General features: G+C 47.7%; 1 protein-coding gene across 2 annotated transcripts in view; it reads right to left on the bottom strand.

The window, feature by feature from the left end:
- Positions 1–24,736, bottom strand: part of CASKIN2 (CASK interacting protein 2) — a 126,961-nt gene extending 102,225 nt beyond the window's left edge. The window contains exons 1-2 of one of the 2 annotated variants that reach the window (XM_029600522.1): positions 24,521–24,736; positions 19,923–20,763 (exon numbers count right to left, since the gene is read on the bottom strand). In XM_029600522.1, the coding sequence (XP_029456382.1) occupies positions 19,923–20,016 (94 nt within the window). In that variant the 5' untranslated portion in view covers positions 20,017–20,763; positions 24,521–24,736. The remainder of the gene's footprint in view (positions 1–19,922; positions 20,764–24,520) is intronic. The other variant, XM_029600521.1, reaches the window with a different exon arrangement.
- Positions 24,737–26,359: the final 1,623 nt, after the last annotated feature.

The raw sequence follows: 26,359 nt of genomic DNA, 5'->3' as shown, positions 1-26,359 counted from the left end.
GAACACACGCAAACTTGGCCACATGAAAAAAAAAAGCAGCCCAACAATGGTGTCCACAGGCATGCATCATATGTGCAGTGTGTTTTATCATATCGCGCCATGATGGCTGTCCGATACAGTGAGCAATTAAGTGCAGTTAAATAAAACATAGGCACATACGGACATTTGCAGACGGTACAGGCACAGACAGCAAGCTGCCAAACTGCCTAACTTTAGAAAAGTGAAACGGGGTATAAAATACATACAGGCAGAAACGTAGTCATCATCAGACACACAACTGATTTTCCATGTCGACCGGCATGGGTACCTTGTGTTAGAAGCTCACCTCGATGTGTGCAGGCTTCCATGCACTCGGGTACCTTTGCATTTATTGAAAATCTACCCCCCAAAAACAAAAAAAAATGTTTATATAGGGGGGACAGCTTCTGCAGGTATCAGAGATGAGGAAAAAGGAGGAATGAGTAAGATGCTAAAGCGGGAATGGCCAGGTTTACTCCAAGAGGGCGGAGGACATTTCCTGCTCATTTTTTCAATTAATGATGATTAATATCTAGAAGCTGCAAGTATAGCATGGCTATTCCTACCACTGCAACAGTCCAAGAACGCTAATTAATTCTGAAACCCTAAATCAACTGCTAGAGAGAAAAAGAGAGAGAGAGAGAGGGAATATTTAAGCACCAAGCCAACCCTATGAATATCCTCCATCCACAATGCATGACATAATGTTTTCAAATATATAAACAGGACCCAGAGCAGCGACACCAGCTACCAGATTACCAGCAAGAAACAGCACACGAGCTCAATCTACAGTAGAGAAAGGCATCTCCTGCACGCTCAGGCACCGATGGCGACCCCCCATCCCCCAGTCCTTCATGTAAACTGGAAGTTGACGAGCATACACATGCATGAGATTGCCTCCATGGTACGGTGCCGCCGAAGCACCAGCCCACTGCAAAAAACACGGTACCGGAGTTACCAGTCTGCCCAACAGGCATGTGCCGCACAGAAAACACAAGGCCATGCCACAGAGAAAGCTCACAATCCAATAAAAATGAGCAACTGCACTTGCTGGGCGACCGTATCACCTTTCAGTTCACGGTGTCCCTTTTTACTTGACTTTCTGACGCACGCTTCAGGAGGCAAGGCTGTTATTCCAGAGACATAACAGTGCCGCAAAAAAACACAAGGAGAGTAAAACAAGCCGGGAAGAAAAGCAGGCTGAATCTGCTCTGGCTCACCTTTCAACACACTAGGGTGGTTGAAAGACCACAGTCGGCTCTTTGCCAGAAATGGCTGCAGTTACGGTGCCCCTTCTCACACCCGGAGCTGGCACTTTTGCCTGGGCCCAGGTCCTTATCTGTAGCTAGAGTGAAGCAATCCCGTCCCTTCTGGCTTCAAGGCCTACGTCAATATTTGTTCTGTGTCCCCCACTCTAAAACTGCCACGGCCTTCAGCGGAGCACACCTGGTGAGGGGAGGGCCTGCTGCTGCAGAGTACCTGTGTGCTCACGGGGCCCGCAGCCCCAGTGAGCACACAGCACAAGCCTTGAAGTGAAAGCATCGCGTGACCGCCAGACTGTAGCACTCGGCTTCCAAAACACAGAATGGCATTGTACAAACTGAGGCGCCAGAATGCCAGGAGGCTCCACTCACGTCTTATTCCTCAAACCTTTGCCAACCCCCCCCCCCCCCCCCCCCCCCCCCCCCCCCCGGACACTGCAGGGCTCCCCCAAGGCAGGTAAGATGTGCTGGATCGCCTACAGGACTCGGCAGGAGTTTGGCGCTGCCTCTGAGGGAGTGCCACCGGCCTCCTGTGCCACCCACGGTACAGAAGAGAGAGAGAGAGAGATGCAAGAAGGTAAAGGAACCGATTATGTACAAAATGAAATCGCCTTTCACCTATCCATCTCCCTCTCGATGTGGCATGAGGATGCTTACATTTCCACACATCCTGGGATGATTTATCTCATGGCTGGCCTCTGCTGCCTGCCCCCCTCATCTCTTACATACACCTCCTCCTTCCCCCGAATGCAAAGTGACCTCAGCAGTAACGAGAGGCCCGTCTCCCCACACCATGCGGCACTGCATGCCTGCCGCAGAGGACAGACAGATGGCCTTCTGCCAGGAACTTTTTATTTAAAATAAGGAGTTAAACAAACAAACAAAAAAAAAACCCGCACACACAACAAAAAGAGAGAGGTTTAATGCTGTCATAGCCTCCCCCATTAACAAGCAATCAGCCGAGATAAAAATTCATAATACAGCAAAAGAGAGGAAAGGTCCAGGACCCACAGAGAATCAGGGTCAAGGAGGGCAAAGGTATGGCTGAAGCACTAACAGCAGGGCAGGAGGCAGGACGCAATCCCGGAAACACCAAGGGCTCCAACAGTGGCAGGAGCGGGACGAAATGGCCCAGAATCCCCAGAGCAGCACAGCAAGCTGCCCCGCGTTACGATTCCCGGCCCCTTTCACGCCCTTCCCTTTCTCTGCAAGAGAGGGGGCAGTGGTTCCTCAATGCGGGAACTACCACAGACCGCGTCACCGAGCCGCGCTGGATGCACCCCGAGCACCGGAGAGCTCCTTACGTTTTAAACGAGAGCAATTCTTTGTGCCCCCGCCTTGAGCGAGTAAGAAAAATGGAAATGAAGATCTAAAAAAATTTGGAAATGAAGAGATCTTGCATCTCAACTTTTATCACCTATCGTCAGGGCTGACCCTAGGCTAACTGGTACCCTGCACCAAACAGACACTGGCACCCCTGAGGAAAAAACATACCAGCCTGTAGCCTCGCTCTTACCTTCCCATCCTCCCCTCCTCGCTCTTAACATCCATCCCCGATCGCCCCCACTTTTCATCTCTCCTCCTTCCCCCTCCCCCATGCCTTCCCATCCTGGCTTCACCTCTACTTCTATCCCCCCCATTCCTAACCCTCGCCTTCCATCCCTTCTCCCCACTCGCTCTTAAAACTTTCATTCCTGCCTCAGCCCAGCCCTGCTGACAGGACAGCAGAACTGGGCTAGGGGCCTGGCACTTCCAAACGTACTTCCCTGTCGCTGGCATCTCTCTCTCTCTCTCTGTCCTAGGCGGTTCAAACCACGGACTGCCAGGAGAGAGCGGTGTCGGTGACAGGAAGCAGCACTTGGAAAGCAACGGGGCCCCGAACACCGGCCTCTTGTCGGCAGGAGCAGCACTTCAGACACAGGGGAAGACACTTGCGGGCAAACCTCCTTTGCCCTGAGAGGGACAGAGTTTCTTCTGTAGCCCAGAAGGCCACATCCGGAGGAGACGCTGGCAGCTCCTAGTGCTTAGGTGTCCTGTATGACCACACAGGTCTTCCTCACGTCCTCCGGTGCCTGGTTTCTGCCCTCCCTAGCAAAATCACTGCAACGGCAATCCTCTAATCCAGGGGGACACAGGGACTGCAGCTCCCTTATCCAGGACCTTACCGAATATGCTTTTCCTTACCCAGCAGGTGTCGCTGCAGAGCAAGAGCAGGCTTGCAGGAACCACGTCCTGGAGGATAACCGTGATCTCCACCGCTAGAGGACTGGCCCTGGAGGCATCTTCCCAGTCAAGATTTGGAAAGAAATCAGTAGAACTAGGCGTCATGTAATGAAACTCCAGGGAGAGCGACTCAAAACCAACGTCAGGAAATATTTCTTCACGGAGAGGGTGGCGGATGCCTGGAATGCCCTTCCGGAGGAGATGGTGAAGACAAAAATGGTGAAAGATTTCAGAGAGGCATGGGATAAACCCTGTGGATCCCTAAAGGCTAGAGGATGGAAAGGAAGCAAAGCGCGCATGGGGGTAACTTGCTAGTGTGATGGTTACTCCCCTTAACCAATAAGCCTTCGTACTGTTGATGCTACTCCAACATTGTTCTCTGCTTCAAGGCAAGAGGTAACAGGGAACTGAACTCAAACAGCAACCAACAAGGGTCCTGACTCTGATGGTTTGAGAAACTAAGTATGGGGGTGACCTCTATGGCGCAGCAGATGCTACCATAAGCTTACTGATTACAAAAAGATGTATTTGCCAAAAAAATGAATAATCTTAAGGGACCTTCATACAAACCCCTCACTTTGATATCTTTTAGAGCCTTACGTTATGCTCAATCGATAAATCAAAGGGTATTCTTTTAATCATTGGTCCAAATTTTTAACAATTTTTTTGAAACATTTTCACAAAAAAAATTTTTAAGTATTTAAAAAGTGCACTACTATTTTTTTGGCAAATACGTCTTTCTTGTAATTTGATTGTGAAATCGTATTGCCTGTTAAGGCTTTTTTCTATATTACCATAAGCTTGCTGGGCAGACTGGATGGACCGTTTGGTCCTTTCCTGCCATCACTTTCTATGTTGCTATGTTTCTATCAGGTACCCATCAGTGGATTCTTTAATGCTTTTTACATTTATCTACTGTTGCGATGGCATCTTGCACTAAAGAAAAATCGCACCTGATGCTGCAAGCAAAATTTTTCAATAAATATTAAAACAACAAACATGACTGGGGTTGAATGTGTGTGCTGTGCGTGGATGTCTTGTGTATATGTTTAGGAAGGTTTGTCATGCTTGGTTTTCTTGTTCAAAATTAGCTGAGAGGGAAATCATTATGCTCTTGAAACTATGTAGTACTTTGGTTTATTGTAATCTTTTTATGATTTGTATTCCAAAAGGTAACTTATCTACAGTATATCTCCAGCTTAAAAATATAAAAAAAAATAAAACAAACCCCAAAACATTAAAAAAAAATTTTTTTTTTTAAATCCTGTACATCTACGATAATCGGCGTTGGCAAAGCAGAGCATGAGGGCTAACCTCGGGTGAGCCAAAAAGCTCTCTACACTTCTCAAGAGCTTTTTAAAACCCAGCTCTGCCCTTCCTCCCAGCTGAGCCCTGAGCTTACCAAGAGGCCGGAACCCACTGGTGTGAGCGGTGGTGATAGGGATGACGACAGGACAGGTTCATAGCGGATGGGTAAGAGAGGGCCTCTCTTCCTGCTCCGGTTCTGTTTGATTCATGCTGCTGATACCTAGCTGTATAAATAGCTTAGCTTTGGTGTGTGTGGCACTTGGGGGGGGGGAGATGTTTGTGTTTATTCACACATGAATAGGAAACCAGGAGGCCCAGAGCTCTCCTCAGAACCTCGGGAAGTTTGCTGGTGGGCCCCGTATTTTGTGGTCTAGGTTTGGCGCAGGCCGTGATTTTTTTTTCTCCCGCACAGGGCAGAATGAGTGCCTTGGGTTAACGTTTTAGCCGCTCTCTATCTACTGCACCTTCGTTCCTCACTCTCTTCCGTCTCCTCAGAGTGGTAGAGGCAGACGGAGGGCGAAATGCATTTCTCAGCTTTGCAACCATTACAGCAAATGTTTCCTTGGTCTGTGCTACAGTCACCTCTGCTTCCCTTCCCCATTTGAACCCCCATCCCTTTCTATGACTACATTCCATACACTTTCTAAATACATACATACATACCCCCCATCACTGCTAAAGTCCCGCGCCCCGTTTCCGCGGGTGCAGACTGTGGCAGTCGCCAGCCACGCGGTCTCCCCAGCTTCAGAGCAGCTTCTGATTTGAGGGAATGTCGGCAAACTCTTCCGCTTCTATGACCTTCAGCACCCCCCCCTCCCCCCCAGTGAATCTCGAGTGCCCCCTCACAGGGGTCACAAGCTGGACAGCTTCACGCCAGGTCAGAGCACCCCTCAACCAGAGGAAGTGCCCAGATGAGAACGGATGAAAATTCAGGAGGAGACACCAACTCTCCGTTCATGTCTGTTGTGCTAAGTTATTTTCCCATTCGCTTTTCAGCAAACGCTAATCCATTTTAAGGAAAAAAAAAAAAAAATGACTGGGCGCGTAACAGATTCTTGCTTCACGTTTCCCACCCTGATGTGCCACTTGTAGCCTGACTTAATAGCTGGGCTGGCATAAGCAAAAGGGTGGCCAGACTTTCACCCATCCCTGGGTTTAGAAATCTCCTCCCATGGCACTGTGGTCTCTGTAGGCATCTTTCTCCCATTTGAAACCAGCATGAGAGGCAACAAAAAACGTCAGGCCTCGACTTCGGTTTCTCCCCTCCCCCTCCCCCTCTTCAAAACCGGGTACCTCGGCAAACTGTGTAACCCGACGTCCCTGAAAGAGGAGCAGGTGGGAATAACGCTCCAGGAGTCCTGCGTGTGAGCCACGGCTTACGGCTGGGGAAATGCGGGTTTGCCCGATGCCTCCACACGCAGTGCCACGTGTGCCCACGTGGAGGAGGCCAGAGTTGGATTCCAGGGCCCAGCATCCACACCTTGGACCGGCTGCGGCCGGGGGGGGGGGGGGGGGGGGGGGCTGCAGTGGCAATTTCCTGCCAAGGTCACAGACCCGGAACCTTTTTTTTGAGCTTGCTTCGTTTACCCCACTGGGAAACCGTGGACGCCGAAGGCTGCCGCTGGCAACTTTCTTTATGCAGAAAATCACCACTGCTTTTAACCACTTGGGTGGGGTGGGGAGACTTGTTCTCTATTGTTTCTCAAGGGTGAGAGACGGGGGGAGAAGCTCCGAGAATGGACTCCCTTTTACACGATGGAGGGGGTGGCGTGAGGACCACGGTCTCGTTCCTTACTCCTCGAAGGAGTCTGCGGACTGGCTCCGTTATTATTATAGGACGGAGAGAGGGAGGCTGGAGGATCTTGAGAACGGGTCTCCGTTTATTACAGGAGGAAGTCCACGGATTGGTGCTCTGTCATTACTACGTGACCAGAATCCGAAGACTGGTTCTGTTGTTATATTAGTTAATTTCCTGGTTCAACGCAGAGAGACTCTGCCCCTCTACCTGTGTGCGTGGCACGCATCCAAAACATGTTCTTGCTTTCTTACCAGTCCGAATATAGTAATGAAAAAAAAAAAAAAAGAAAGCAACACCTCAGAGAAATTAAAAGCTCTGAGCTGCCAGCATGCGGATGCTGTCTGGCCAGGTCTGCTATTTGCCAGCTCAGCTCTGCCCTTTCTGCACGGCCATGAGCTAATCAATCTTCACAACAGCTGCAGACTTTGGTAAGGGAGAAAACCACCTCCTGACCCTAGCAAGACATCTTCACGGTACACAACAAACGGCAGGTGTCGAAAGAACGACCGTTGTAGGGCCTGGCATTGTTTAAGAGCAGGCAATTTCACGGAGTGATTCTTACCAGCCGAAAAACACTTTCATCTAATGGAGAGAGGAGGTCACATAGGAGGTCACACTCCATTTTAAGGCCAATTCTGTTTTATTTGTGTAGGGTTTTTTTTTCACATTTTATTAAAAAAAAAAAAAAAAAACAACAACAATATCCCTTGCTAATCTTAACTTACTAGGTGGAGGGGTTCAAAAAAAAAACACGCATCACATAAAGCAAATCTAAACCATTTACCTCACATAATCTCGCCTCTACCACAGATATAGAATGCCGGATCTTACCTGCACAAAATGGCTTCATTAGCACAAAAAAAAAGCCTGCGATAATACAAATCAATGGCTATTCATGATTGTATTTATACACGAGTAACCTAAGTAAGGCATTTTGCAACAGACTCCACACAGGTACAGCAAGTCCCCGGCCCAGTTGGAGAGGAGAGAAAATAGGTGAAACCTTCAGCTTCCTGGTTAACCTGTGCGGCGCCCGCATGAGATTCAACCAAGGTTACAAAAAAGTGACAGGCACGCTCCTAGCGAGCCCCATCTGGCAAGGCAGAATGCGAAGTGAGGCCCCTGGCAGCCAGCACCAGGCCAGCAGGCCCTGCCTTCCTGCAGACACAGCTCCTCAAAAGCAATAGCAAACTCTGCCCCTGGAACAGCTGCAGAACTGCCAACATTAGAGAGCTCCGTCGAGGGCCGATTTCCAAGGACGACGAGGGCCACGCATTAACTTTCGCCCTGGATCGCACCAGACCAGAGTCTTCCTTTGAACGATGCAGTGTGAAAATTGTACTTTTTTTTTTTGTTTGTTTCAGTCTAAAGGAAGGAGAGCTGGCAGCCTTGTGGTTGAGGACGTGCACCCTGACACGAGGCAGCAGATAAATCCAGGTCTGCTTGTGCTGGATGAATGATTAACCCAATTCTCCTCCACTAAAGGCAAAGAATCTCATTTCTCAGAGCTAAAAAATAAACGACAGATACCCAGCCTGCCAGGGAAGAACCAGTCCAGCACAAACAGACTTGGCGGCCTGCAGTGTCCTGTCCCCTTACCGGAGCTACTGAGATCCTAGCCAGGCCACCAATGACAGCAGGCCGGGACAATGAGAAAAGTTGAGTGCTCTGAACCTACGAGATCCCAAAAGCTCCATGGAAGAGTTTTAGGATGGTCCAATAGAAGGTTTCACAGCCTGTTAACTCCAGAACCAGTATGGCAGCTGGAAACCCTGTGCTACAGTCTCTTCTGAGGTGACATCCAAACTGGAGTCCTGCTTCACAGTCTGCACTGAAATAAAAGCTCTCCCCATGCACACACACACACATCCCCTTTCTCCTCTTCCTAACCCTCCAAACCACTTTCTGAGTTTTCGGGAGAAGATCCTTTATCTTTTTATTGTGTTCTTTAGAAACGTTAAGGGCCATAGTGCCAATGAGCGCTGTCAAACGAATGGCACTGAAGGCAAAACATAGCCCGTGGCGGTGCAGGCTCCCTGCCGAGGGATGGAGGAGGAATTCAGTTTGCAAATCCAATGAAATCTTGGGACACTTGGTCCGCAGATGGCTCCCCCCTCCTCTCACCAGGGTTTGAGTGCCCCTGAGAATCCATGGCAGGGCCCGTCACCAGTGGGGTGGCAGGCATAGGTGTCTACCTGCCACAGACTTTTTTTTTCTTTTTTTTTTGTTTTAAACCACAAGGAGGCATGACAAGGTATGTACAGTCCCACATCAAAGTGGGCCATAAGCCACCAGATTACAGCTTGAATCACCACTGGAGTGCAATGATAGCTCTATTACTCCCAGAAGTACCATATCACCAGGGCCGGAAACATTTATCTATCTAAAATATTTATATTCCACCTACAGTAAGAAAACAGAGGCCAGCTAAAATTTGTAGAAATCAGGAAAAAAAAAAATAACTTATTCCCCATTATTTCTTTTTTTTTATTCTTTACCACTTTGTCTATTTTTTTTTTTTATTTATGTCTTTTTGCTTAGTTTTCTCTTTTTTTTTTTTTTTTGCTTTTCTATTCTCTTTCCTCCCTCCAGCTTTTTCCTATCCTCTCCCTCCACTTCCTGGTTGCCTCCTCCCTCGCCAGCCTCTCCTCCTCAATGCAGGCTAGTGGATAGGTGACTACCCCGGGTCGTGGCTCCAGCTCCTCCACAAAACCCGGCAGGGGTTCCATTCAGGACGGGATCTGGGCTGCCAGCAACAGGCCCTCTTGGGCCTGAGGCAGCGCTAAGCGCCAAGTGAGTGACAAATTCAATAGTGATCTGCAGGGCTGGGAAAACATGATAAAAACAGTGCTCTAAAAAAAATAAATAAATAATAGAAAACACAATTACAATCATTTTGTATCACGGTAACAAGGTATATATATACATTTTGGTTCTATCAGCCATACCGAAGTAAAAAATGTGAGGAGGCTTCTGATGTCATAACAATATAACTACTGAGGGCTGGTGGAGCTTATGATTCAATCCTAGTTGGACTAATCAAAGAAAGGATTAAAAAAAAAAAAAAAAAAAAGTCTTCAGGATTAGACATGGAACTCTTGTCCCCTTCCTTTCAATGTCCCATCCCATCTCCCCTTTCTGTACCTCCCCTGTCTGCTATTAACATCAGACAGTGTTTTCATAGGAGGAAGGCGGGTATATCTGACAGCTCAGTGCCAAGACAAATTATATGACTACGGCGGCATTAAAAAAAAACAACACACCATGCACTTCAGACACACGCTGGCAAAACATCCCCCACCCCCACCCGCCCAGACACCACCCACAGGGAAACTTGCGTGCAAGGGCAACCTTGCTGCACAACAGAATGAGTCACGGTACCATTGACCTTGTGTACACAAAGTGTGTACAACATGAGTATTATGTAGCATGGGGAAAGTACAAAACACTAACAAACGCATATAAACAAACTCTTAATAGAAGCTTACAGAAACTGGCATTGTTACTTTCTTACAGCCAAAAACATCTTAAGGGACCATCATACAAAGTGAGGGCACTGGTATCTTAAGAAATTTCCCAAAATATTCATGTGCTCAGTTTTCTTATTCGTTTTTTTCCAAAACGGAACTTGCTCACAACAAAAACCTCCACATTAAATAATCTTAAAACATAGAATCCACAAAACCCAGATGAAAATTATCAAACTGCATACAAAAGGTAAAATGTTCGCCAAACGGGAACATCAAGACAAAATACCACAAGGGCGCTTGCCCAAAAAAAACACACGACTATGACAGCACCCTATCACGGCACGTTGCAAAACCTGTCAACAGGCCTCTATTCTTACTGCCCAGCGCAGTTAACATTTGAAAATAGCCAGGTGTATGGGTCACACCTCAACCCCAGCAGTTCCTATGCCAAGCTGATCCACCTTCTCCAGCTGTGGGGCCTTGCCCGAAAAAACTCGCTCACGTGTCAGAACTAACTTAGGAGGTTTGAACGATGCCACATACGACAATCCCACACACTCAGATGCCTAAGGAGTGGTCTGGGAGGGTATTTCATCAGCATTTCTGTCAAATACACTGGGCGCTCTAGCACCACCCCTCACCCCACCAGCCCTATTAGGTTTAAGAGCTAATTGCTGAAGTTTTTTTAAACCAAATCCAGGCCCAAACTGGATGCTAGTGCAGCTGGCCCTTGCACATACACACCCTGTAAGCAGCCATGCTGCTGAAATTTGTATTACTTGGCGTTTTTCCTCAGCAGTTTTACTTTCTTTTTTTTTTTTTTTTTTTTGACAGCCCCAAGAATAACACCTAAGGTACCTGAAAGCAAGTCACCTGGAGCTACCGATGAAGAAGCCATGAGCTGAATCTAAATAAGTAATACTTATAATAATAAATAATTACAAAAATCTAAGTGTGACAGGATTATCGCACATACAGTGGACGCAAATTGTCCCCGTTCGAAAAGTAGACCTATTATGCAGAATCAGCGTAGAAATAGTTAGGCCTTTATTTCTTTTTCAGGATTTTTGTTGCCAACAAAAGCTTCCCAAAGTCCATGAAAAGGGGAAACCCTTTAATTCATTACAAAAAAAAAAACACTCCCCAGGTCCTAGGGGGAAGTGCACCCAACACAGCGCCTGCTGAGTTCTGAATAATTCTGTGCCAGGGAACCAGGTTTCCTGTGCCAGGCTCTGCACCCTTCCAGCCATCGGGCTGATCTTCTTGCTTTCGTTAATCACATAGGCGCCTATTTTGACTTTCATTTTGACCCCTTTTGGCATTGACAGAGTACCCAGGTGTGCACAGGTCTCCCCTCCCCCTACACGGCCAGCACAGGGGAATGAAAATCACTATAGCCCTGCTGAGAACGTGGTGTCCATCAACCAGCCATTCTGACATATCGGTGACTTTTAAGGCCGAACAGCAGGTGTGGCGATGAGGTCCTGTGTCACTGGAACCATTAACATTGCGTGGGTGGGTTTGTCGTGCTGGTACTTGGTAATGTGCTGCCACCCTATGAGGCCACTTTGATGTCGACGTATTCAGACAATGTGCATTTGTGCATCTCATGCCACCAGATGTGAGGCAGGGAAAAACCCAGTAAATGAAGGTTTTAGTTCACCAGGATCAGAGAAAAACAGTCCCCCCACCAGAGTAATATACAGCCTTAGGCAAACCTTCTCCCTATCGTTCCAGCTCTCACCTCCTTAGAGTTTACTGCTTGCTCCTAAGGTGACGGCACCTCCCCTTAGGAGCCCAAAAGGAGACAAGGTTTTGCCATAAAGGTAATCATCATAAAGATTTGGGCAGTTAGAAGCCCAGGTAAAGTTGCATTGTATCCAACGGAATGAATATTCTAACCCAGTAATTCTCAACTGGTATGTCGCGACATACCAGTGTGTTGTCAAGCACCAGCAAGTGTGTCATGCTACCAGTCTCCCACTGCTCTTCCCGCCTCTTCCTTCACCGAGGGAGAGACAAGACGATCTTCCACTGCCTACCATTGCCGCCCGGGCTATCAGCACGTTCAAGCCTGGATGGGAACGGCAGAAGTTGTTAGTGGCGGCTGGCAACTGCGGCTGGGCCTTTTCTTCTTCCTGCACCTGCCCTCGTGGCCCAGAACAGGAAGTGATGTGCAATGGGGGTGCGCGGGAAGAAGGAAGAGCCATGCTGCATGGAAAAGTAAAGGCGGCAACATCGGCCCCGAGCAGTAGCGTGGGCCCGGAGCAAAATCCAAAGCAGCCAGCGATCAGCAAAGGAGACAGCAGCATTAGTCTCGGCAGCCGATGGGATTCTTCTTTCTTGGCCTGCAGGGGCTGGAGGAAGGGGCTACTACAGCTACCATTTGTACTCTTGGGGGGGCTGTCAAGAAGTGAGAGATAGAGAGGCAGCCAGCCAGCCAGTGTATAACTGAAAGAATGTGTGTGTGAGAGAGCATGTATGTGATAGAGAGAAACTGGTCAGAGAGGTGACATGTGTATATGTGACAGACAATGAAAGTGACTGGTCAGGGAGATGACTGCAGTGTGTGAGAGAGAGAGAGGTCAGCCAGCTTGTGTATAAGTGAGAGAATGTGTGTGTGATTGACAGCATGTATGTAAATATGCGAGAGAGCATGTTTGTGATTGAGAGAAACTGGTCAGAGAGGTGACGTGTGTATATGTGACAGACAATGAAAGTGACTGGTTAGAGAGATGACTGAAGTGTGCGTGGGTATGTGATAGAGAGAAAGAGACTGGTCAGGGAGATGACTAGAGTGCGAGTGTGTGTGTGTGTGAGAAAGAGAGAGACTGGTCAGGGAGATGACTGGAGTGCGAGTGTGTGTGTGTGTGAGAAAGAGAGAGAGACTGGTCAGGGAGATGACTGGAGTGCGAGTGTGTGTGTGTGTGCGTGTATGTGTGTGTGAGAAAGAGAGAGAGACTGGTCAGGGAGGTGACTGGAGTGCGAGTGTGTGTGTGTGTGTGTGTATGTGTGTGTGAGAGAGAGAGAGACTGGTCAGGGAGGTGACTGGAGTGCGAGTGTGTGTGTGTGTGTGTGTGTGTGTGTGAGAAAGAGAGAGAGACTGGTCAGGGAGGTGACTGGAGTGCGAGTGTGTGTGTGAGAGAGAGAGACTGGTCAGGGAGATGACTGGAGTGTGTGTGTGTGTGAGAGAAAGAGAGAGAGAGACTGGTCAGGGAGATGACTAGAGTGTGAGTGTGTGAGAAAGAGAGAGACTGGTCAGGGAGATGACTGGGTGTGTGAGAGAGAGAGAGACTGGTCAGAGAGATGACTGGAGTGTGAGTGTGTGTGTGTGTGAAAGAAAGAGAGAGAGAGACTGGTCAGGGAGATGACTAGAGTGTGAGTGTGTGAGAAAGAGAGAGACTGGTCAGGGAGATGACTGGGTGTGTGAGAGAGAGAGAGACTGGTCAGGGAGATGACTGGAGTGTGTGTGTGTGAGAGAAAGAGAGAGAGACTGGTCAGGGAGATGACTGGAGTGGGAGTGTGTGTGTGAGTGACAGAGAGTGAGAGAGAGAGACTGGTCAAGGAGATGACTAGAGAGTGTGTGTGTGAGAGAAAGAGAGAGAAAGAGAATGGAAGTAAGAATCCTGGTATGTGTGTGTGTGAGAGAGAGAGAAAGCATGGAAATGAGAAACCTGTGTATGTAAGAGAGCATGGAAGTAAGAATCCTGGTGTGTGTGGGGGGTGTGTGAAAGAGCACATGGGAGTGGGAAGCCTGTGTGTGTATGCATGAGAGAGAGACTGGTTGGTGAGGGGACTGGTGTGTGTGAGAGAGAGAGAATGGTGTGAGTGTGTGTGTGAGAGAGAGAGAGAATGTGATTATGGAAATGAGAAGCCTCTGCATGTGGAGAGAGCGAGCATGGGAGTGAGAAACCTGGGTGCGTGTGACACAGCATGGGAGTGAGAAGCCAGTATATGTAAGATAGAACATGGGAGTGGGAAGCCTGTGTGTGTATGCATGAGAGAGAGAGACTGTTCAGGAAGGTGACTGGTGTATGTGGGTAAGAGAAAGACTGGTCGGGAGATGATTGGTGTGTGAGAGATTGAAACTGGTCATGGGGATGTGACTGGTATGAGTGTGTGTGTGAGAGAGAAACTGGTCGTGGGCCTTAAGGAAGAGGACTATGAGTACAGAGCTTCAGCCACTACTGCTGCTTCTGGTGGGTGCTACTGGCCTGCATGGAAGAGGAGTAGGAGAGCTGCTGGAGGGGGTAAGTAAAGGTGGCTTTTAAAATTTATTTTTCTTGATTGACTGCCATTTTAATTATTGAATATTATGTGATGTCTGCTGTTTTGAAATATTTTATTGATGTTTAAGACTTTTTAATAATTTTTATGAGTTTTTAATTATTGGATGTTATTTTGTTCATAGCTGTTTTGAAACATTTATTCTGATTATTAGTATAGTTTTACAATTATTTCTGTGTGGGGATCTATAGCTGCTTAGCTAGTTCTGATTTCCTAATAGGAGGTGTATTGGTGTTTAGGGCCCGATTTAATATGTGTAGTGTTGCCTTTTCATTGGTAGGTTTGTTACTGTTTGAGCGCATTCCATAATACAGGTGTAACTGTGTGCGGATTAGTTTATGTGTATTACTGCAGATCCTGGGAGTATGTTAGGTTGGTTTTGTGTGGGTGACTGAGATGAGGTATTTTACTAGCTTGTAAACATTTGTATCAGTCTTATTTGTTGTGTTTTCTCAAGAGGACATGCACTGGTGATAAACTGCTGTCTTTTCATAAGTAGGGCTACTGAGCCTGGTAGAAGAAGGAGTTTGTTTTGCTGATACTGAGATGATACTAGAACCAGAATATTTTTTTTTTGTAGGGTGACTTGTACGGGGAATGTCATAATTCTGTTTTACATTCATTATTGTGGGTCAGGAGGGTTCCTGTGGATGCAAACTGATGGTCCATGATGGTCAAGTGTTCAGGGTGCCACACACGTGAGAACCATGTCAGGTGTGTCCCAACAGAAAAAAGGTTGAGAATCCCTGTTCTAACCATACAGAAAGCAGTGGGAAGGGGAGAAGGGATGTAGAGACAGAGAAAGAAAGAATGTATGCTACAGGTATTAGTTATCCATTCCCAACTCCCAGGGATGTCCACAGCATCACTAGTTAAGCATATCAACTCTATTCTTCCACTCAGGCATAACATTAAAATAGCCCCATTGGATAAATACTAAGAGTGTAAGAAATGCCATGTTGGATAAGTCCTAGGTCTATCAAGCCCGGCATGCTGCCTCCGACAGTAGCCAGTGCGGGTTGCAAGTACCCGACAGATCCCAAGGAGTGGCAGGTTAAGGCAGAGATGCGCGCCTCCTCCGCTCAGGGACGATGGGGGACACTATAAAGACAGCGGCCCTTGCTCAGTGGGACGACTGCTCTGCATCCGATTCTTACCAGTGTTATCAGATTGCTCTGAAATGTTCCAGGCTATCACTTCAAGGTTATGCTGGTGAGACAGGAGGAGGGAAGCTATACCATACCTAGGCCAGTCAGGGAGATGACTGGAGTGAGTGTTTGTGTGTGAGAAAGAGAGACTGGTCAGAGAGATGACTGAAGAGTGTGTGTGTGTGTGTGTGTGTGTGTGTGTGTGTGTGTGTGTGTGTGTGTGAAAGAGAGACTGGTCAGAGAGATGACTGGAGAGTGTGTGTGTGTGTGTGTGAGAAAGAGAGACTGGTCAGAGAGATGACTGAAGAGTGTGTGTGTGTGTGTGTGTGTGTGTGTGTGTGTGTGAAAGAGAGACTGGTCAGAGAGATGACTGAAGAGAGTGTGTGTGTGTGTGAAAGAGAGACTGGTCAGAGAGATGACTGGAGAGTGTGTGTGTGTGTGTGAGAAAGAGAGACTGGTCAGAGAGATGACTGGAGAGTGTGTGTGTGTGTGTGTGTGTGTGAGAAAGAGAGACTGGTCAGAGAGATGACTGGAGAGTGTGTGTGTGTGTGTGAGAAAGAGAGACTTGTCAGAGAGATGACTGGAGAGTGTGTGTGTGTGAGAAAGAGAGACTGGTCAGGGAGATGACTGGAGTGTGTGTGAGTGTGTGTGAGTGTATGTATGCGCACTGCGAGGTTAGATAAAAAGGCAGCAACGCCAGAGAAAGTTAACGAGGAGTACTGAGCAGCTAAGCAGAGCCTTATAGGAGCTACAGACAGACCAGTGAGGAGAAAACCTCCTGGAGCTGGAAGAGGCATCCATCAGCTTTCAAAGCTTTGCCCTGTACCCCAGAGATTTCAATTTCTAAATTTCTTTACCGGATGCTAAAAACCCAGACCACATCCCACCAGCTGCCATATTGAAAAAAAACAAACAAACACATATCCAGTCAAGAGCTGATGATCACTGGGGAAGAGAGGACAGCACTGGGATGGGTCAGCTCACAATTTCAATTAATTAAACTTGGCAGCATTCAGACAAGAGAAGAGGAAGGACCCAGGAGAAGCAGAAAGACAGAACCATCAACTGCTGCTGAAGCCTCAGCATCTCAAGAGAGACCAACAGCTCTCTGGGCCTGCCTGGAAGGCAATCATTTAGGCTAGCTGGAATCAGATGGCCCTTTTCTAAAAATGTAAGACTGAGTGGGGGTGCCTCGAGTACAAGCCCAAAGTTAACTGTGGGCAGAGGCCAGGGTTGGCTGTGGGAGGGGGCATCTGGAACTAGCCCACGGGCATGGTCCTTGTCTCAGCTTTTTACAGTAGCTACATCAGCTCACACCCATCTGGGCTTTCCAAGCAATAAATTAAAAAAAAACAAACCTCTCTCTACACCCGTTCTAAACACTGCTTCCTCAACCCAACACACACCCACTTGAAAAATACTATTTATACACACACGGAACTTAACTTGGGTATTTCCAGTCAATACGTATTAAACTATGCTACAGTTTATTAAGATTTTTAATAATGATCATTAATTTTGTTAGGCTTATAACCCACAAATTCCAGTCATTAGACTGTTCACCACAGCTTACAACTGTCCATCTGTCCATCTTAGCTTTTGCTGGTGACAAGTTCTGTGCTATACAGACAATGAATTGCAGGGATATCACCACAGTATTTATTGACTGATTTTTGCCTTAAGGAGAGTTGTGATGTTTTGAGTTGTGCTCAGTATGCTTGACAAGTAGCAATACTCACCCTTATTAACTACAAATGTAACATATTCCTTGTTATTTTGGAAATTATTAAAATTCTCTCTTCTACAATTCCTTTGAACACCTGAGCAGTAGCTGCATGGGCAAGAGAGAGTCACACATTGGCTTGTATGGAACAGACTCTCTAACTGGTTCAAGTACTGTATGTGGAGCACTTGTGACATCATAGTCAGTATGAACCAATCAAATCCAACATGTGCAAAGTAAGCTGCCAACATGGCTGCTCCCAGAGGCTCTGAGGCATTGCAGGGAACCTGCTTAGGTTTCAAACGTAAACTGTTATTATTTGTAACTCTTTCTTTAGGGAGCAAGAAGAATGTTTACCTGAAACTATCCAGCCAAACTGCACAGGGGTTTTTGCTTTTTGTATCTAGCCTGTGGCAATCAACAGCCAAAATTAAATGGCTGAAAGTCATTTATAGTTTTAAATGACCTGGAATTTCAGATCTTAAGAACTCGGTCTGATACTATCACAGTGCATAAATCAGTACACATGAAATTCCAGGCAGGATCTTCAAGTACCAAAAAAAAAAAAAATTAAAAAAAAATTAAAAACCCACCTCTCCCAGTCTCATAAAACCAAAACAAGTTTTGAGCAACAGATCCTGTGAAAAGCCTGACCCCAGAAAGAATTATCCAGAGACATTCACATAGATTAAGACCACCGAGGTCCCTTGGCCACATTTAAAGAAAAGGACATATGGTCAGGAAAGCTTCTGTAAAGCAACACTTATGGATAATTCTCATGTTGAACTAAAAAAAAAAAAAAAAAAGCTGTTAGAGCCTGCATGGAATTCAATTTTTTCAGGATCAAATAAAAGAATTTACAGAGACAGAGGAAAAGACAGACTGAAATAAGATGCTAGACACCATATCCAATTAATAAAAAAGAAAGCCTGTTAAGTATTGCTCTCTATGGTGGAAGAGGAGGGGAGACTGCCTAGCACCTGATGATTAATGGTGGTGACACCTCAGGCCCTTCTACCCCTCACGTGGGAAATGCACCACCAGAGCTACACAGCTCACCGAGCATCCTGGGCGAGATTTCTAGACATGAATATGATAGCACAACAACATCAACCTTTGGCGCCAAATCCAACCCTGGTGTGGATTCAGCATCTGAGAGCATTGAGAAACACTCCTCCCTCCCAGGTCATGGAGCTCAACTTCTGAGCCTTTGGAAGGTGCCGGGGTGGCCATCTGTCTCTGTGTGCATATTGCCAAACCGACAGTGACTAATGGCCCTGTCCCGGTCCTTTGCCAGAGGCGTGGAGCTCAGACACAGCTTCTCCCTCTTCGCTCAGTTTTCCTCTTACACTCGGGGGGGGGGGGGGGGGAAACCTGCTGTTACTCCGGCCTCACAGACAGCAGCCAAGAAAAAAAGGTTCTCATGTGAACCCCCTACAGACTTGCCTGCTCTCCAGTCTGCACCTCCAACTTCTATCTGCAGCGGTATCCATAGGCCAGCACACTAGCATCAGAGTTTCTTAGCCCACCCTGACCTGCAAGAGCCACGCGTTAGACCCACTGCTTCCTGGTTCAGCAACAGGCCGATACAGTAAAATTGCTCTCCCGGCGCACGCACAGGACACTCTCCTGTGCGCACGATACAGTAAATTAATTTATTTAAATTAGGGTCCACAGCAAAAAGAGGCGCTAGGGACACTAGCGCGTCCCTAGCGCTTCTTTTTGGACAGGAGTGGCGGCTGTCAGCAGGTTTGACTGGACGCCGTCAAAATTGAGCATCCGGTTTTCAAGCCGCGGGCCCATTTAAAATTTTTTACTTTTGTTTTTTTTAACTTTCGGGGCCTCCAACTTAATATCGCCATGATATTAAGTCGGAGGGTGCACAGAAAAGCAGTTTTTACTGCTTTTCTGTGCACTTCCCTGGCACCGGCAGAAATTAACGCCTACCTTTGGGTAGGCGCTAATTTCTTAAAGTAAAATGTGTGGCTTGGCTGCACATTTTACTTACTGTATTGCATGTGAATACCTAATAGGATGGACGCATGTTTTCGACGCACTAGCTTTATTATTAATAGCGCGTCGAAAACGCGCGTCCAACCCCCCCAAACCTAATAGGGCCATCAACATGCAAACGCATGTTGATGGCCCTATTAGGTACTCCCGCGCGATACAGTAAGTAAATGTGCAGCCAAGCCGCACATTTTACTTTAAGAAATTAGCGCCTACCCAAAGGCTCTAGTGCACCGGTGTGGGTCTGCTAACTTGCAGGCGGAGCGCATTGTTAACCCGCAATTGGACGCGTGCTTTCGACGTGCTATTACCCTGATTAAGGGGTAAAGCTAGCGCGTCGAAAATGCGCGTCCAATTGCGGGTTAACAGTGCGCTCCGCCTGCAAGTTAGCAGACCCACACCGGTGCACTAGAGCCACAGTCCCTATTCCCACCCAGAGTACTGCCACACTCCCATACCCCTGTACTGTATTACCAGCACTGAGAGTCCCTGCTTTCCAGCCCCACTGGCAGGAAGTGCTAGGAATTTACCAGTACAGTATGTGGAAGCCCCAGGATTTGCATAGCAAGACTCCTACAACTGCACACCAGGATTGCCAGCATTTTGACAGATACCCACCAGCACCTTAACACCAAGCACCTTCCAATTAATTGTTAATATCCAAGATATACTCACTGTTTTTGGATGCTTTAATCTTGGCCACCAGTTTCTGGACAGTGGGTAGATCCCTGTTCTTGACAGCCCGGATCAGCTCTTGCTCCCGCCCCATCGTGCGAGGATATGTCCCAATGCCTTAGGTCGGAAAAGGGATAACCGACTCGCTGGGACTCTTACAAGACCATAATCTGTCTGAACAGCTCCAGAGGAAAAAAAAAAAACACCTCTGGACGGTGGAGGAAAAACACAGTAGCAGACGACAATCCCTAAGAGTCTGCTTACAAAAATAAAGTTAGACTTTAAAATATTACACTTGTCTATTTACTCATAAAGATTTCTGTTAAATAATATTTAATAAATTAAGGTGAAAAAAGAGCTAAGTGCTTGAGGGCTTTAACTTACAGAGGTTTCAGAGTCAAGTGCCAAGGAGAGGAACAAAGTTAAGCTCAAACTGGTCCCCTCCTTTCAAAAAAAAAAGAAAAGAAAGAAAACAGTTAGCGTTAAAATAAGCTCATTCTTTCCAGGAATTTGTATGCTGCTTGCTTGGGATGCGAAGAAATCCGCCAATTTCCCATGTTGACTTGCCCGTCTTTCTGTGGTCTCTCTCGGATTGGATTAGCAAACCTGTCCCCAGACGAGCTTCCATCTTCCCTCCATCTTCACCTTAGGGTTAGAAAAGTTGTATCCGATGCAAGCGTTCGTTGGTCTTCCCCCCCAAAAAAAGGTCCTTGCCATCCAGTTCCAGCGGCTCAGAATCCCACGAGCCAAATCATGACGGAGGGGGGCGGGGGGAAGGCACGCGGGGATGACGGGCAGAGGATGGAAAGGAGTCACTCAGTACATTGGAGGATCCCAGTACCTGCAAGCACACATCAAGAGCTGGGTTACATTTCCAAAGCTACTGGATTTCTCCCCCATCAATGTATCCAGCCCCGGAGACGGGAGGCATAATCATGAGTCAGGCCCTGCTCACAGGCCTCACATAGGAAGGGCCTGAAGGAAAAACGCGAAACCCAGAGCCCTCGGCTCTAAATCACAAGCTGGAGATGTCACCGTTCGACGCGGAGATCGTGGACACGCCAGAGGATTCCAACGAAAAAAACACATGAACCCAATGTGAGAGCAAAGGGGAGCAGTTCGTCATGGCCCGTGCTGCTCGCGATGCTCCGGAGCACTTTCAGCCCGCATGCGTTGCCGCCGGTTTCGGAAACGGAGACCGTCCGCGTCGGTTCCCGCTGAGAAAGCGGCGGCCACATAGTCGTCCTGCTGAAAAGTGGGCCCCGCTATCTGTGCGGGCAGTCAGGAGGCGCAAAACAGCTTGCTTGAATCCAGAAGCCAAATGCCGGTGTGCGGCTTTACTCCCCAAACTAAACACACCCAAGGGAGCCCCTCTTTTATCCTTGTGAGTGCACGTGCTGTGGAAACCTGCACCTGTATTTATTTATTCTAACAAATTTCTAACCCGCACAATCCCGCATTCTTGGTGGGTTAAAATTAGCAGGTTAAAAGAGCTTCTGGTTTTCTGTTCTCTTTTATAAACAGCTGCACAGTTTACAGCCCCCAGGAGGAATGGGCCTGAGGCAGTGAAGTGTGTGCTGGAGCAATCCAGGAAAACAGAAATTTGTAATATACACAGCATGGTCCAAAGTCGCAGAATAGCCAACTTACACAAGCTCCCAAAAGAAAGTGTATTATCCCGTCTCTGTTCACATGTGCAACATCTGATGTTTAATGAGGCAGTAATGTACCTGTGCATGCATTTCCTGTACATATTACACCCTTTGGGCTGCAGGAGGTGGCATCTCAAGCACCGAGAAGAGCCCTAGCAGTAAATCTGAGGGCATATCCAGCATCCCCTGGCTTAGCAGTGAGGTTCATTCCTGTCAAAACCAACCCGTTTGGAGACACTGATCCCAGAAGAGGGATTTTTGTTACCAACCCTGTCCAAATATGTCATCCAGCACTTTTGTCCCCGCTACCTTTGAAACAAAATAAAAAGGGACGTGCTGCTGTCTTCCAGGCATGTGCCTCCGCATACTCATCTCCTGCAGTGCCAGAAGGAAAGCAAAAGTTTTTCTCCTGTGCCCAGAGGGCCCCAGCTGTGCCTTGCACCAACTGGTTGCTCCTGAAGACGTACCACCGGCTCTGCAAAAAAGCTGGAGTAGGGCACAGGTGCCTCACAGCAAGAGAACTGCTAGGCCAAACACCTCACCCCCTTCCCCTAGCAACTGGTCTGCAAAATTTCTAAGCCACACTAGTAGCCACACATCCGGAAAGCTCCGATCCTGGCTAGTAGAACAGATATTCAGGCTGACTTGGCCTGGAGGGAAGGGCAGACAGGGCCAGTGCTTCCATTAGGCAAAACAGGCAGTTGCCTAGAGCTACAAGATTTTTTTGGGGGGGGGGGGGGCAGCAAAATCCTGCCAGCGTGAAGTCTAGAGGTACTGCACCACAGCCAATACTCACGCCTGGTGCAAGGTTATTAGGCACCCTAGGCAAACCTTCCATGCCATCCCCCTCCTGGTCGCACTCAAACCCCCCCCCCCCCCCTTCTCTCCTCATATGCGCTCGCCGAGTGTGTGCTTCTCTGGGCTGCGAACAGGACGGGCACAGCTGGCGGCCTGCCGAATCTCTACTCTTCTTTGCCGCCAGCGGGATAGGCTCCGCTCGCAGCCCCCCATGGCTGCTCTTCGGTGCCCCCTAATGGTCGGCACCCGAAGCAACCGCCTAGTTCGCCTAATAGGACGCGCCGGCTCCGTCAATACCATCACAGAAGGGAGTACTGTGCTAGAGCCACTGTCGCCAGCAATTAATTTGGGAGGAGGTGGGGGGGACAAAAAATGATCAAAGGTTCGCATAGGATGCCAAATATGCTTGCACCAGCCCTGGGCGCGGAGGATGTTCAGCTCTGTCCCAGGCAGATTTACTTCTAGGCATATATATATATATATATATATATATTTTATTATTTTTTTTTTTTGGTGTGCCACTGAATTAATATTTGGAATAAAGCGGGTCTGGTGCTATTCACAGTACTCTTCTCTGACTACTGTGTCTACAAAAGCGAAACAAATATGGAGAGCACATCGCTATGCCGACTATGAAGGGGGTCTTACCCTCTGCACATAAACTAGCCAAGAGCTTCTCTTAGGCTGTATAGTTCCTCCCAATTGAAATGCAGCACACACACACAGCTCTTTGCAGTTCAGGGTCCAGTCTCCCCAGAGCTCTGCAGCACATGTTTATTTCCCCTTGAGATTAAGTAAAATATTTGAGAAGGAAAACATACAGGAGAACCCCCCCACAAACAAAACAACTGTAGGACCTAAGTCCTAGGACCACAGTCCATGCTAGTGGTGGTTTGGAGCGGGGAGGGAAATAGCACTAGGATTACTATGGAACTCAGTGCTGGCATCACAGGGTGATGGATGGGGGGTTAACGTCAGAGAGAAGCTTTTCAAAATACTTGCCAATATATGCACAGCTCGTATCCCCAGTATGTCAGTGTATTTTCTTGGGTTTGCTTTTACCTGCCATGAAACATTTGGGATTTTGCCATGTTTCACGATTTGGACTCTCTCTCCCTGGCAGTACGGAGTAGGACACAATCTAATTTCTACTCTACAATCCCAGACCTCGTACTGTGAAGTGGCACTGCACCTGCTAGCCCTTCTGGCCTCTTGATCCTTCAGACCAAGGCATTTAACAGACACAGGGGAGAGAGACTTTAGTAGTTCAAAGATTGTGTAATTGATTTCGCAGCGGTTAAACAGCAAGGCCGTGACACAGCAGGGTATAGTAAGGCACCCGGACATAAAGTAACCGGTCACAGCAGGGATCTCCCGGGCTCTAAAATCACTCCCTCCCAACAGCACCTACAATAAATGAATTAGTGTCTGGGAAACAGATTGGCAGGTCCTCCTCTCAGATCAGGCTAGGAGATGCCGAGTGAGGGTATTTCTCAAAGGTTTCCTTTTACTTTTCAAAACAGGCTCTGCCTCTGAAGATACAAAGGCTGTAGGGAGGAGGGGAAGAGGGGGATCAGATGTCCAGGGAGGGAATCGGGGGGGGGGGGGGGGGGGGGGGGGGGGGGGCGGGAGGAAATACTTTGCTTTCCCAGTTTTCCTACCAAGTGTCAATTTTGTGATGTTGTTGTTTATACCAACGAAACGGATTTAAACGACTCACTTCTCCGAATTTGCTGATCTCGGTTTTGGAACATAGAAATCCTCATGGAGAAATGTTTGGCATTCAAAGCATCCGTTCAACAGGCAGAAAAAAAATCCCTCTAAGAGCTACAGAAACACAGAGAAGCTGGAGACCAGGAGGAGAAAGAGAGCCAAAACGGAACAACAAATAGAGGGGCTGAAAGGTCAGAGGCTTCAGAAGAGATTTGCATCATTCCTTGGCTGCAGAAGGGAAGAAGCCTTGCAAGGCAAACACAAAAGAGCAGGGATCCACCCCGCCAAGAGGAGAAAGAAGTAAACAGATCCATGCAATACTTCTGGCTTCCAAGAAATACAAAACTCTTTCGGTGCAGAGTCCGAGACAGAAAAAAAAAGTTCAGTCGAAGCCTCTGAATTGTACCCGATCGCCTCCCCTCCCACCGGACTCACCTCGACAATACGAGCGGGACTGGGGAGGAGGGGGCGGGTGAGCCCCGATCGGATCCAAGCAAGAGCGTCCCCGCTCGTGGGACCGCGACTGCGCCGCCTGCTCCCCCGCCAGAGGGAGGCTGAAGTTTGCAAAGCCGCAGCCGCCGCAGCTCCCTCCGCGGGGCAGGAAATCCCTCCCCCATGCCCCGATCGGGGAGTGGAGGGCGGGGCCCCACGCCACTCGCTCTCCGTGATTCATGCGGGAGAGGAGAGGAGGGGGCGGGGAGAGCGAGGCGGGGCCCCGATTGGTACCTGGAAAAACTAGTAAGGGAGAGGAAGCCAATAGCACCCGGAGCTCCCGTCTCCTCCTCTCTCGGCCTTAACCCTTCCACTCGCTCCCTGCGAACAGGTCTCCGGAAAACTTTTTGACAGCAAAGAGGCCAACGAGATGTTTCGTGCAGGTCGACTTGCGGAGGCCTGAAAAGTTCATATGCAGTAACATCCAGTTTATAGGGGGGGGGATTTGGGAAGTTTGCAACATTTAGAAAAGCTGCGGTATAGCCCTGGAATAGTGTCCAGAGTGTCTCCATATAGGTTTCTGTGCTCTGTTTCCTCTTGGGATTTCATTTGTCAGTCTGTTTTCTTATATTTTTGTATTACATTAGAATTAAAAGGCTACACTGTTTAATTTAACCGCCCTGTTTCTTGTAAGCTCCTTCCCCGAGTCCTCTCTTCAGCTGGCCCTGCTGTGCTCAGGGCCGGTGCTAGCATTTTTGCTGCCCTGCGCCCCTTTTTCATAAGAACATAAGAAATCGCCATGCTGAGTTAGACCAAGGGTCCATCAAGCCCAGCATCCTGCTTCCAACAGAGGCCAAGGCCACAAGAACCTGGCAATTACCCAAACACTAAGAAGAACCCATGCTACTGATGCAATTAATAGCAGTGGCTATTCCCTAAGTATAATTGATTAATAGCAGTTAATGGACTCCTCCAAGAACTTATCCAAACCTTTTTTGAACACAGCTACACTAACTGCACTAACCACCTCCTCTGGCAACAAATTCCAGAGCTTTATTGTGCGTTGAGTGAAAAATAATTTTCTCCGATTTGTTGGGCCCGAGACGGTCTATGTCTCGGGCCCAACAAAAAAGCCCAGTTTCTTCCAGCGACCTAAACTTAAAAAATTGTCACTCTCCATCTCCGGGTCTTCAAGTCCTTCCCTGGAACCAAGGGTCAACATAGTTCCTCTATTCTATTTTATTTTATTTTGTTTTTTACTTCATCTATCTGTCTGCCTTTTTCCCCTTCCCCTCCTCATCCCCTCCCTCCCACACCCCTCCTACCCCCCTACCCTCCCTCCCTCCCCTTGTCCCGCCTCCCCTGCCTATCCTCCTCCACCTCTCCTTCCCCTATCCTCCCTTATTTTATTGCTCCTTTGGTTCATTGTATTATTGTTATTAATGTTATATTGTTTTATTGTATTTCCCGCCTGAGTTCATTGTAAACCGGCATGATGTGCTTCACGAATGTCGGTAAATAAAAGTTAATAAATAAATAAATAAATAAATAAATAAGGGTCAGTGCAAGAGTATTTGGCGCCCTTGGCTAACCTTATACCCCCCTCCACCCTCTCCATGCACACAGTTAAGAATTATGCATTTATAACAGATTTTACATGAAAAAGAATATTCTAAATATGGTCTTCTGAGGTAACATATATTTCAACATGTATGTTATATTTACTTGCAGTGCTATGGTACTATCCAGTAAATCCTACAAGAAAAGACACTTGGAGCCGATATGGTATTAGGATTACTGTAACGTGTGTTGGGTGTGGGCTTGACCCTCAGAAAGCCATGA

Source organism: Rhinatrema bivittatum, chromosome 4 (genome assembly GCF_901001135.1).
Source record: "Rhinatrema bivittatum chromosome 4, aRhiBiv1.1, whole genome shotgun sequence".
Taxonomy (NCBI): Eukaryota; Metazoa; Chordata; class Amphibia; order Gymnophiona; family Rhinatrematidae; genus Rhinatrema; species Rhinatrema bivittatum.
This window is presented reverse-complemented; position numbering and strand designations above follow the sequence as displayed.